Source organism: Ranitomeya variabilis, chromosome 7, assembly GCF_051348905.1.
Source record: "Ranitomeya variabilis isolate aRanVar5 chromosome 7, aRanVar5.hap1, whole genome shotgun sequence".
NCBI classification, from domain to species: domain Eukaryota; kingdom Metazoa; phylum Chordata; class Amphibia; order Anura; family Dendrobatidae; genus Ranitomeya; species Ranitomeya variabilis.
In genome coordinates, this window is record NC_135238.1 from 61,513,855 (window position 1) to 61,527,602 (window position 13,748).

At 45.6% G+C, this 13,748-nt stretch overlaps 1 protein-coding gene across 1 annotated transcript in view; it reads left to right on the forward strand.

Moving 5' to 3' along the window:
* Positions 1–11,614, forward strand: part of LITAF (lipopolysaccharide induced TNF factor) — a 34,928-nt gene extending 23,314 nt beyond the window's left edge. The window contains exons 2-4 of the mRNA XM_077275185.1: positions 3,031–3,223; positions 10,272–10,428; positions 11,365–11,614. Of these exons, the coding sequence (XP_077131300.1) occupies positions 3,037–3,223; positions 10,272–10,428; positions 11,365–11,473 (453 nt within the window). The 5' untranslated portion in view covers positions 3,031–3,036 and the 3' untranslated portion in view covers positions 11,474–11,614. The remainder of the gene's footprint in view (positions 1–3,030; positions 3,224–10,271; positions 10,429–11,364) is intronic.
* Positions 11,615–13,748: the final 2,134 nt, after the last annotated feature.

Genomic DNA, 13,748 nt, shown 5'->3' on the forward strand with positions numbered 1-13,748 from the left:
AACGTTACATTTAAACCTTAAGTTTTTCACTTTTTTTATCTGCATTTTTTGCTGTCAATTACATGTGATTTGTCTACAGAACCTGTTTAAAAAAAGTTGGCTTTATTCACCAAAAACTCATAAAAAAAAAAAAAAAAATGCAAAACCTGTTTGCAGTGCTATTTCATTTTTCCGACAGTGTTTTTGCACTTTCTCATTGGTTTCAATCAGTGAAAAAAAACACTGCAACAATTGACAGGCTGCAGCTTTAAAAAAACGCAGTAGTGCTCAAATTCAGACCTGAAAAAGTGTGCATGAAGTTTCTAAAATCTCATTGCTTATTGGTTTTTCACAGGTAGCACTCGTACCTATGATAATTTGTGGGGGGCCATTCATATGTCCACGATTGATTATTTATTTTTTTGCGGTCCATGGAAAATCGCTGAGACATGGCCGATATTGATCTGATAGGTCAAAATCAGCAATGCAAGTCTATGGGTCTGTGAAAAAAGCAGACTGCAACCGATTTTCATAGACTGTCAGGATAAGGGGGAAAAACATTTTTTTTTTTTCTCGACTGTAAGGCTCCATTGGTTCTTGGTGACTGTTTTCACAGAAGGGACTATAAACAAAGTATTTTTTTTTTAACCTCTTCTGCAAAATCTATTTTGGCAACATTGATCCATCCTCTACTAATTTTAATGTGTGCGCAATTTAGCAAATAAATATAAGGTAAATGGTTACAATGTGATGCAGGTGGTGGTAATAAAAAACAAAACAAAACCCACAAATGAAACAATACTCCTGTCTTTATTTGCAATGGTCACGACTCGGCATCATGGCTGCTAGCATCGAGCACATTACTGGGATCATGGCTGCTAGCATCGAGCACATTACTGGCACCATGGCTGCCAGCATCGAGCACATTACTGGCATCATGGCTGCCGGCATCGAGCACATTACTGGCATCATGGCTGCCGGCATCGAGCACATTACTGGCATCATGGCTGCCAGCATCGAGCACATTACTGGCATCATGGCTGCTAGCATCGAGCACATTACTGGGATCATGGCTGCTAGCATCGAGCACATTACTGGGATCATGGCTGCTAGCATCGAGCACATTACTGGCACCATGGCTGCTAGCATCGAGCACATTACTGGCACCATGGCTGCCAGCATCGAGCACATTACTGGCATCCTGGCTGCCGGCATCGAGCACATTACTGGCATCATGGCTGCCAGCATCGAGCACATTACTGGGATCATGGCTGCCAGCATCGAGCACATTACTGGCACCATGGCTGCCAGCATCGGGCACATTACTGGCATCATGGCTGCCGGCATCGGGCACATTACTGGCATCATGGCTGCCGGCATCGAGCACATTACTGGCATCATGGCTGCCGGCATCGAGCACATTACTGGCATCATGGCTGCCGGCATCGAGCACATTACTGGCATCATGGCTGCCGGCATCGAGCACATTACTGGCATCATGGCTGCCGGCATCGAGCACATTACTGGGATCATGGCTGCTAGCATCGAGCAAATTACTGGCACCATGGCTGCCAGCATCGGGCACATTACTGGCATCATGGCTGCCAGCATCGGGCACATTACTGGCATCATGGCTGCCAGCATCGGGCACATTACTGGCATCATGGCTGCCGGCATCGAGCACATTACTGGCATCATGGCTGCCGGCATCGAGCACATTACTGGCATCATGGCTGCCGGCATCGAGCACATTACTGGCATCATGGCTGCCGGCATCGAGCACATTACTGGCATCATGGCTGCCGGCATCGAGCACATTACTGGCATCATGGCTGCCGGCATCGAGCACATTACTGGGATCATGGCTGCTAGCATCGAGCAAATTACTGGCACCATGGCTGCCAGCATCGGGCACATTACTGGCATCATGGCTGCCAGCATCGGGCACATTACTGGCATCATGGCTGCCAGCATCGGGCACATTACTGGCATCATGGCTGCCAGCATCGGGCACATTACTGGCATCATGGCTGCCAGCATCGGGCACATTACTGGCATCATGGCTGCCAGCATCGGGCACATTACTGACACCATGGCTGCCAGCATCGGGCACATTACTGGCACCATGGCTGCCAGCATCGGGCACATTACTGGCATCATGGCTGCCATCACTGAGCAGTGATGCCAATAGTACAGCATGGGACTCCTTCGGCCACTGGCTGTATGTAAGGGAATCTGACACCAGGGTATTGCTACCTTGTCTGAGAGGAGCATGATGTAGCAGCAGAGACCATAATTCCGGAGATGTATCACTTACTGGGCTGCTTGCTGCAGTTTTGATGTGCTTTTTAAATGTATTTTCTTTTAGTTTTATTTCTGTGCCTGAACAATAGTGAAAATGATGTGTTTAGTCTCCGCTGTGATTGCTCTTAGTAGGGGCTCTTTCCCAGTACCTTTATATTTAGTCTGAGTGCTGCACGCATAAGAAAGGGATCGCACTTGAAACAGTGCAGTGTGCACGCTGTCAGGATTCTCCTGGAGCCGGTGGGCATGTGACTGAATGGTTGTGATTTGCATACTTTCAGCCACATTCCTACTAGACGTGTCTGCCCTCGCTCAACTCACTTCTATTGAACGAGACCACACAAGTCTAGTTAGCATGTGGCCGCATGTATGCAAATCGCATACTTACGATCGGGGCGCTCGCCCGCTGTCGGCACTGGAGAATTCTGATAACACACATATATGGATTTTTTTTCAGAAGGATAAATCCACATTAAAAAAAACTTAGTTTCTAATGTGTTGTATGGGGCATCTTTTTTGCAGCATCATATTCTGTGGTCAAACTCGTAGCAATTTTTGCAAACAGAATCTCTAGAATTGTCGTGTTGCTTCTTCTTTCCACATATATACCGCATGTGTATTTGGAAACAGAATTTGCTTAGAAATCCACATAAAAAAGAACGACAAATGTACATGCCCTAAATGCATGTTAAGATATATTCCATGCAAACATAATCAAGATGTCATTTTTTTGTTATTATATTGCAGCGCACAATGCAGCCAACAGGGAATTACCAACCGATTCCAGGAGAATATGTGGTTCCTTCGGCACCTCCTTCATATGAAGAAGCCACACTTTGTCATCAGCCGTATCCTCCACCTCCTCATCCGGGGATGGAAGCAAAGCCTATGACCCCTTCTCCCCCCTATATGGTCCAACCACTACCCGTACAGCCTCCAGGTACCACTTTAAGCATTTTTGTGCAGAACTCCATTGAATATCCTGGCTTACTTTCAGCGGCTGTAACCTGTGCATACCTAGGTGTATCCAATCGTCTCCATTCTAAGCAGTCCTCTGTAAGCACAAATCTGCGAATACTCCACATGTGCACGCAGCCATTCTAAGCAGTCCTCTGTAAGCACAAATCTGCGAATACTCCACATGTGCACGCAGCCATTCTAAGCAGTCCTCTGTAAGCACAAATCTGCGAATACTCCACATGTGCACGCAGCCATATATAGATACACGAGATACATTTAGTAAAGTCCGATGTATCAGTCTGTGGTCCAAGCTGTTTGCATAATACAACATTTCCTAGACTGGATACCATCTTGACTTGCTGTCAGTGAATAAAATGTTGAGAAGGCTGAAAAACTGTAAGGCTGAGTTCACACGTAGCAGAATTGCCGCGGATATTTCCGTGGCAATTCTGCGCCTCCTGCCGCGGGTATATCGCATGCAGAATTTGCATGCATATACCCGCAGAAAACTAGCGTTTTGCAAGCATAATTAGCTTGCAGAATGCTAGCGTTTTCCAAGCGATCTGTAGCATCGCTTGGAAAACTGTTTGACAGGTTGGTCACACTTGTCAAACATAGTGTTTGACAAGTGTGACCAACTTTTTACTATAGATGCAGCCTATGCAGCATCTATAGTAAAAGATAGAATGTTAAAAATAATAAAAAAAATAAAAAAAAAGGTTATACTCACCTCAGCGGCTTCCGTTCCTAATGCTGTGTGTGTTCAGGACCTTCCATTGACGTAGCGGTCACGTGACCGCGACGTCATCGCAGGTCCTTCACACACACCACGGAAGCCGCTGAGAAGGTCGGGCCGACAGAAGGTGAGTATATCGCTGTTTTTTATTTTAATTCTTTTTTTATTCGGACTCCCATGACCGCACTACGAGAGAGGGGATCCGCCCTTCAGGAACAGGAAACCTACAGATACAAAAGGGCGGCACCTCTCCCTATGCATCAGTTGGTTTCCTGTTCCTGGAGGGACAGGATCCTACAGATGAAAATCCTCGTAATGGATCCCAGGCCGGCCGGCCGAATCTCCCTGGAGACGCCACGGTGGTCCTGGCTGGACTGCACGTCGGTGGCGTGTTGCAGCAGGGAGCAGGGTCCGGAGGATTCCTGATCTCCATTCTGTGCCGGCGTTGGTGAGTATAACCGCCCCCCTTGGTCCATGCAGCGGTGCAGCGGTGTAATGGGGTAGCGGTGGCAGGAGAGGGACGCCGACCGGAGCGCTGTTGTACATCTCCGGCGTCCTGCACCGCTCTCAGGAGCGTTTCCGGAGTGCTGTGACGCCGGGGGCGGAGTCAGCAGGCGCTTCCGGGTTACTGGATGGCTGCGCATGCGCAGTCTATTCAAGATGGCGGCGCCCATCGATCCTGGACACCGGATTCCTCATTAACCACCGCTGACCTCCCAGCTGCGGTCTGGTCAGCAGAAACCAATGGGATGACGCCAGGCAGCCTGCTGACCGGAACTAAGGGGGATTTAAGCAGGTGTCGGATTTAGAAACCCTGCTTTTGGCCACATTTACATCATGGAGAGTGATGGTGAGCAGCTTCAGCTACTGGATGTGCGACAGAAGCCCTTGGAGAAGGAGCATGTCAGGAGTGACCAGTCCAGCCGCAAAAGCTCGTCCAAGCAGGGATCGAGAGGTTCGACTGGGAAAGAACCCCCTCGTGTTCCGGTACCTTTGTTTGGCGTACGCTGGTAAGTGATCTACGTGAATGTTCACTCAGTGACGCGGGCCCCCTTATACTTTCATTCTAGGGAAAGAAAAGTGCAAAGACGAAACATAAGGAGTGCGCCCTATGTGGAATCCCTTTACCAGATTCTTGTCCCAAAAAATTATGTGCCCCCTGTATACAGCAGACGGTGAGGTCTACAGGTGTGGTAGGGGTTAAGGTACATCAGGTCGGATAGAAGGTATCACCTTATTGTCCTCCCCTAGGTAGCGGAAGAATCTGCAAGTACGGCTAACTTAAAAGAGATGATCCGTATGGAAGTAAGGGAATCCCTGCGGTCTCTATCCCAGGCGGGAAGTTCGAAACATAAAACTCCCTTAATCTCTGAGTCTTCGGAGGAAGAAAGAGAGGAAGGTTCCTATGGCTCTATTCCCTCTTCCTCGTCATCAGAAGAGGACTCTGGCCGATTTTGTCTACCTCTGGACCGAGTTGATAAACTAGTTAAATCAGTCAGAGGTACGATGGGCCTGGAAGAGCCTAAAACGCAACCTTCCAGACAGGAAATAATGTTCAGCGGATTAGACCATAAGAGACGTAGATCTTTTCCGGTGATTGATAAAGTTCAGGATTTAATTCTCCGAGAGTGGAAGAAACTGGAGAAGAAAGGCTCGTTACCACCAGCATTAAAACGCAGGTATCCCTTTGAGGATGCAGCCGTTGATACCTGGGACAAGGCCCCTAAACTAGATGCTGCGGTGGCGAAGGCGTCCAAAAAAGCCTCATTACCCTTTGAGGATATGGGGACCCTTAAGGATCCACTTGATAGGAAGGCAGACACCTTCCTTAAAGGTACCTGGGAGATGGCGGCCGGATCTCTGAGACCAGCAGTGGCCACAACATGTACAGGCAGATCTTTAATGGTCTGGCTGAATCAGTTAGAGTCACAACTTAAGGAAGGTGCGTCCAGGAATACAATCCTGAATGCGCTCCCAGTAATTCAAGATGCTGCGGCCTTCCTGTCGGACGCTTCATTGGATTCTGTTAGAATGGCGGCCAGAGCAGCAGGTCTTTCCAATGCGGCTCGTAGAGCCTTATGGTTAAAGTGTTGGTCTGGTGACATCCAATCAAGATCCAAGCTCTGCGCTATCCCATGCAAGGGGGAATATCTCTTCAGACCAACTCTGGATGAGTTGCTTGAAAAAGCAGGAGATGATAAGAAGTTCCCTAATCTGGCATCAGCATCTTACCGTCGCCCTTTCAACAGGAGGAGGTTTGGTTGCGGAAGGAAACGCGCGTCCTCACCCTCTAGAGATTTCAGATGGGAGGATAGACGCAGGAGAGGTACGGGCTATATGTTCCGCCGTTCCTCAAAAGAACGTAAAAAGTCAGACCAATGACTAGCAATCCCTGTGGGAGGGAGATTGGCAGCCTTTTCTTCCGCATGGTCTGACATCACTAATAGTGACTGGGTCCGAGGCATTATATCAGACGGTCTGAGACTGGAGTTTAACCATTGGCCTCGTGATAAATTTAAATTAACCCCCTTACGTTCCTCCACTGTGGAACAGACAGCTTTGGAAGCGGAAGTCGTGAATCTATGTCTTAAAAAAGTGCTGATTGAGATTCCAGATTCAGAAAAAGGAAGAGGGTTCTACTCTCCTTTATTTCTGATTCAAAAACCAGATAAGTCGTTTAGAACTATCATTAATCTTAAATCCCTTAATGAGTTCCTGGTTAATAAAACCTTCAAAATGGAGTCTATCAGTTCTACAATAAAGATGTTGTTCAAACACTGCTTTATGGTAGTTGTAGATCTTAAGGACGCATACTATCATATACCTATCCATGAGAACTTCCAGAGGTTCCTGAGGGTGGCGGTGTCTATAGAGGGAATTGTTCGTCATTTTCAATTTAGAGCCCTTCCCTTTGGCATTTCAGCAGCACCTAGAGTATTTACTAAAGTAGTCGCTGAGGTTATGGCGCATTTGCGGGAATTCAATATCCTCATAATGCCTTATCTGGATGATTTTCTTATTGTGGGGAATTCAGCAGATCATTGCCTTTCACAAGCAAAGACAGCCATAGCCAAACTAGAACGTCTGGGCTGGATTATAAATTATGACAAATCCCGTTTACAGCCCCTAAAAATTCAGACATTCCTCGGACTGTTATTAAATTCAGAAACCCAACAATGCTGTCTGCCGCCTGATAAATTGCTCCACATTCAACAACAGGTGTTAAAGGCGATTAATAAACCATCCATGACCCTTAGACAGGCTATGTCACTGTTAGGATCCCTAACTTCGTGCATTCCTGCCGTCCGTTGGGCCCAATTCCATACCAGACCTTTACAGTTTGAGGTTCTGGATAATGATAGAACCTTACAGGGGTCCTTGCAGGGTCAGGTAAAGTTAAGTCCGGTAGTGCTTACATCTCTCAGATGGTGGCTAGTAGAAGACAATCTGTCGGCAGGAGTTCCCTGGGTGACGCATGTGACTCGTGTAATAACAGACGCCAGCCCTACGGGATGGGGGGCACACATGGGTGACATCGTAGTTCAAGGGCTATGGGACCCTCAAACATCAGCTTCTTCTAATCAGAGAGAGTTAATGGCTATTGAATTGGCAGTTAAGGAACTCCTCGTGTATCTACAGGGTCACCATGTCAAGATCCTCTCCGACAACCAGGTGGCTGTAGCCTACATAAATCACCAGGGTGGAACACATTCCGAATCTCTGATGGAAGTAGCGGACCGCCTTCTCCAGACAGCAGAGACCCATTTACTATCTTTAACTGCACTGCATTTAAGGGGGAAAGAAAACATAAAAGCAGACTTTCTAAGCCGCAACACCTTGAAACAAGGGGAATGGTCCCTGAACAGAGACATCTTCAGTCAGATTGTCCACATGTGGGGTCATCCAGAGGTGGACCTGTTTGCCACCAGGGACAACAGAAAAACAAAAAAGTTCTGTTCCCTGAATCCCAGGGAGAATCCGTTGGCAGTGGATGCCTTCTTGATCAAATGGGACTTCCATTTGGCTTATGCGTTCCCCCTGCTGGGCCTATTACCTCTGGTGGTCAGGAAGATAAGGGAGGACCGAGCAAGGGTCATACTGGTCGCCCCTTTCTGGCCCAAGAGAGCTTGGTTCGCTTGGCTCAGGACCATGTCGGTGGAAGACCCCTGGGTACTCCCGGACATTCCAAATTTACTCCATCAAGGTCCGATCACCCATCCGCAGGTGAAGGGGCTCCATTTGACGGCATGGAGTTTGAGAGGTCATTATTAAAAAACAGAGGTTTTTCCCAAAATTTAATTGATACCCTTATGAAGAGTAGAAAAAATATAACAACAAAGATCTACTCTAGAACCTGGAGGAAGTTCTTGGCCTCTTCAGATTTTAGAATCGAAGAAGGGTTACCAATTAACCAAATTTTAGAATTCCTGCAGAAAGGGTTAGAGCTAAACCTATCTACAAGTACGCTAAAAGTACAAGTCTCAGCCCTAGGGGCCCTGTTTTCTTGTAACATTGCTAATAATTATTGGGTATCAAGGTTTATAAAAGCTTCTAGTAGAGCTAGACCTATTCACAAGAACAGGTCGGTATCTTGGGATCTCAACCTAGTCCTGTCAGCCTTGACTAGAGAACCGTTTGAGCCCTTACATTCGGCTTCAGTTAAATTATTGTCCCTCAAGACAGCATTTTTGGTAGGAATAACATCTGCTCGTAGGGTAGGGGACATACAAGCGCTCTCTAGACTCTCCCCGTATACAGAGTTTCTACAGGACAGAGTAGTCCTAAAACCGGACCCCGCCTATTTGCCAAAAGTCGCCTCACATTTTCACAGATCACAGGAGATAGTATTACCATCATTCCTCCCTAACCCCTCTAATACTAAGGAAGAACTACTCCATACGTTAGATGTTAGGAGATGCCTGTTAGAATATATCACAGTCACTAGCGCTTGGAAGAGAGAGGATGCGTTATTTTTATCCTTCCAAGGTCCTAGGAAAGGGCTTAGAGTTTCGAAGTACACACTAGCGAAGTGGATTAGGGAGGCTATCTCTCTGGCTTATACTGCAGGTGGAGGTCCGGCTCCGCAGAATCTGAGGGCGCATTCCACCCGGGCCATGGCTACATCCTGGGCGGAAAGATCTGGAGTATCAATCGACCAGATATGTAAGGCAGCTACGTGGTCGTCCCCTTCCACCTTTTTCAAGCACTATCGGTTGGACTTGGGGTGCTCCTCTGATCTCACCTTCGGGTTAAGGGTGCTACAAGCTATAGTCCCTCCCTAAGGTAGTTTTACATCTCTGTAATTCTCTCGTAGTGCTGTCATGGGAGTCCGAATAAAGCATTAAGCTACTTACGGGTAGCGGCATTTTTCGGAGGCCCATGACAGCACCCTTAGTTCCCTCCCTTTTTTCACGTGGGGGTTGCACTTCCTATAATGTATATAATGAGATATATATAGATCTCACGTGTGGTATTTGCATTGGATTAATTTTGTATATAAACTGTATATAATATTTGTGTGCTACTAACCGCGGTAGTCCTCTCAGGCTCTAATATACAACTGATGCATAGGGAGAGGTGCCGCCCTTTTGTATCTGTAGGTTTCCTGTTCCTGAAGGGCGGATCCCTTCTCTCGTAGTGCTGTCATGGGCCTCCGAAAAATGCCGCTACCCGTAAGTAGCTTAATGCTTTTTTACCACTTATATGGTGCCCAGTCCGTGGAGGAGAGTCTCCTCTCCTCCACCCTGGGTACCAACCGCACTTGATCTGCTTACTTCCCGCATGGTGGGCACAGCCCCGTGCGGGAAGTAAGCGGATCAATGCACTCCCATGTGTGCAGAATCGCCGCGATTCCGCAATTTTAATGAACATGCTGCGTTTTTTTCTGGATTGCGATTCCGCTCAGGAAAAAAATGCAGCATGTGCACAAAAAATGCGGATTGCATTCTGTCACATAGGATGCTTAATATTAGCAATTTTTTCGCAGTTTTATAGCGAAAAACCGCAAAAAAAAACGCAAAAAATCTGCTACGTGTGCACACAGCCTAAAGGTTTTCCGCCTACTGAACATTTTCATTCACTGACAGGAAACAGAAGATCTTTAAAATGGACAAAAATTGCTTGGACCAAAATCTGCATTTTTTTTATTTTTTTTTTGTTACTGACATCAAATGATCTTAGTAGTTGTATCTGCTAAAATTATAACTTTAGATATAAGTGTAACCGATGCTTTGAATGTTAAACAATGGGTATTCTTTAAAATCCTAATCAAGGCTCCCATCATCTGTTTTAGTTGCAGTTCAGACGGTGTACGTTCAGCAGCCGGTCGTATTTCACGATCGCCCCGTCCAGATTTGCTGTCCACACTGTAGCAGATTGACAACCACTCGCCTGGTTCATACGTCTGGAGCTTTGGCCTGGTTGTCTTGTGGTGGATTGTGTCTTCTCGGGTGAGTAGAACATTTTTTTCTTGATACCTAAAAATTAAAACAACGGTTTCCCTTTTTAGTCTCAGAAATCAATGTCGCACATGAAAATGAGCAGCTTTGTAATTTTATTTTGTCAGAGAAATCTGCTTATTTCTCCCCCTGGACTGATCATTCACTCTGTATTCCAGGGTAAAATCTGTCTTCAATGAATACAGATTCTCTCAGTTAGGAAGGAGATGACACTTGGTACATTGTACAGTTCGCACAGCCCACGGGGACTGGTACACTTATATTCGAGCACTCCGTGATCACTCGCTTAGCACCCAAGCATGCTCAGATAACACCTTATCCGAGCATGTTTGCTCATCATGAATTATGAATATTTTGTTCTATTGTAATAACAATCTTTCAAAGACGAGGCCAGCAGTAACTTTGCATGGCCTGTACGGTCCTCTGTTACTGAGAAATCAGCATTTGACTAAAAATGCAAATATCTATGGTAGATCTGAAGCCTCTGTCACTCCAGCTCTATTCCCCATCCAGAATCGACGCTTTTGCTTGACTGATCACCTCTCTGCTGTGTGACATCATGCAAAGAAGCAGTCAGTCAAGCAGGAGAAGGTAGAACTGGGTGGGGAATAGAGCTGGAGTGACAGAGGCTTCACATCTACCATAGCTATATACATATCAATTCAAACACTGATTTCTCGGTAACAGAGGAGCGTGCTGGCCATGTATAGGTTCTGCTGGACTTGTCTTTGAAGGAGCTACATGTTCATATAAATAGGGGGCTGACCCTGCAGGTTCCCTTTAATGTAACTCCTGTCATTACTTTATGGCATTGACTGTAGTGTTTGTATTTCTGGAAATGCAGTGAGTATTGTTTATAAGGTTCTTTTAGCAGTAATCCAGTCCCCACATATATGTAACCGTTCCGTGTTGTTTCCTATTATACAGGTGTGGGTTCGGTTGCTGCCTCATTCCTTTCTGTATCGATTCTTTAAAGGATGTGGATCATTACTGCTCCAGCTGCCAGGCTTTACTTGGCTCCTATAAGCGGTTTTAGACCAGGCTGCTCTGAAGATGACTTATTCTACATGGTTCTTCTATCTAGGACTATGCAAACTTTAGCCTGTGAATAATGGAGCACAGGCTGACATGCCAACTATTTTTATATGGATCTATTTTCTATACCTGGGATTGAAGATTGTGGAAACCCAACGTCTGGCCCGTCCTGGCTTCTCTGTTCTTGTTTTGGCTCACTGTGGGGAACCTTTCATAGCTTCACGCCATCATGTGCCCTTCAGAGATACCGGGACAGTTCTGCGGGGAGACAAATGAGCATCCGCAGTGCTGCTGGATATCCACGTGCTGTCATAGATCGGAACCTTATACCATAGTTATTCACATATACGGAGTAAACATTTACTAGTACCGCTTTTATCATTGATCGTTAGCCTACACTTAATTGGATGAGGCCTTTGCACATTACATTGCACTGTGTGTTACCTGTCCACTGTATGATTGTGGTAATGTTTGTTTCCTGTGGAATATACATCAGTACACCTAATCTTCTCGGTCGTGTTCGACCACTAAAGGCAAAAATTTGCTTAAAAGGTTGCCCAGTTGAAAATCAAAACTCAGCTGTCACATGTTCCTCTGTTCACATCTGTGTTTAATTATTTGTTTTATTGCTTCACAATTTAATGGAAATCTGGGATCCATTACGTGACTGACATCAGTGGCCGCCCTTTCACGATCAGGATTCTGTCAGTATCCGTCCATCCGCTGCACAAAGCCGCACGTCACACTCTCTCGCCAGCTCTTTTATTTGGGTGTCTTGCATTAGAGTGGCATTGATTCTTGGCTTATTGATTGCCTACTTTCCATTGATTATCGCTAGAACCCAATGCTCCACGTTAATGATTGTCCGTTAGTGTGATCCACAGCCGGAGGGAAACGTGATACACTTGTATTTGCACTAGCATTACCCGTGCTTTTTATCAGCGCAGATAATACTATAAGCTTCACGTGCACGTTTAGAGGCACATCGACTAAACTATTCCATGTGGGTCAAAGGGAAAAATCCATGTTCACCGTTTTATGCCTGAGTTTATCATGTTTTAGTTTGTTTTGCTTTCTTGAAATTTTTTTTTTTTTTTTTACTTGTTTGCAGTTGTCACGTGCAGGAGACGCTGTTTGCAAAACCTTGTATTTTTTATCTTTTCCACACATAGAATTTTTGTGTGTGTGTGTGTATATATATATATATATATATATATTATTCGATGCTTCTTACTCTGAAATCCTACAGGAGCCTTTCAGCTGATTCTCACAATCTTTTGTTACTATTAGGTATGACGAACTGCAAAAAAATATGTTCCTGCAGCAGCGTACTGCATTATGGTAGCATTTATTGTGGATTTTATACAAAATTTGCTGCCATAACAAAAAAAGCAAATATGTCTGTAATGAGAAAAATACTGAATTTCAAAGTTTAAGGCTCTAACCTTGAATTAACGAATAAAAACAGTCTTTCAATATTTTGAGTGGAAATCCTTCAACTTTTTTTTTTCCCTCCAACTTAAAGGGACTCTGTCGGCACAGAATGACTGGTCGCACCATGTACAGGAGCGCGATGCTTCACGGCGGGGACAATCCTTCATATACATCTTGGTTTCCATCTATCTCCAACTTTCTCTGATTCTATGAAGACAGAGCTGTCAATCAAAGAGGAGGAGTGTGGAGATAGAGGGAAAACAAGCAGCTGGGCAGGTGTATTTAACCCCTTTCTGACCTCGGACGGGATAGTACGTCCGAGGTCAGAACCCCCGCTTTGATCCACCCGCCGCTATTAACTAGTTAAATGCCGATGTCAAACGCTGACAGCAGCATTTAACTAGCGCTTCCGGCCATCGGGACGGAAATGCGCACATCGCTGACCCCCGTCACATGATCAGGGGTCAGCGATGCGTCAGCATGACAACCTGAGGTCTCTTGAGACCTCTATGGTTGTTTATGCCGGATTTCTGTAGGCGCTCTAGCAAGCCTGTAATTCAGCTACATAGGAGTGATCTGATGATCGCTCCTATGTAGCTGAGCCGATCCAGTTGTGCCAGCTTCTAGCTTCCCATGGAGGCTATTGAAGCATGGCAAAAGTAAAAAAAAAAAAAAAAAAAAAAATTTAAAAAATAAAGTTTAAATCACCCCCCTTTCGCCCCATTCAAAATAAAACAATAAAAATAAAGTCAAGCATACACATATTTGGTATCGCCGTGTTCAGAATCGCCCGATCTATCAATAAAAAAAAGGATTAACCTGATCGCTAAACAGCGTAGCGA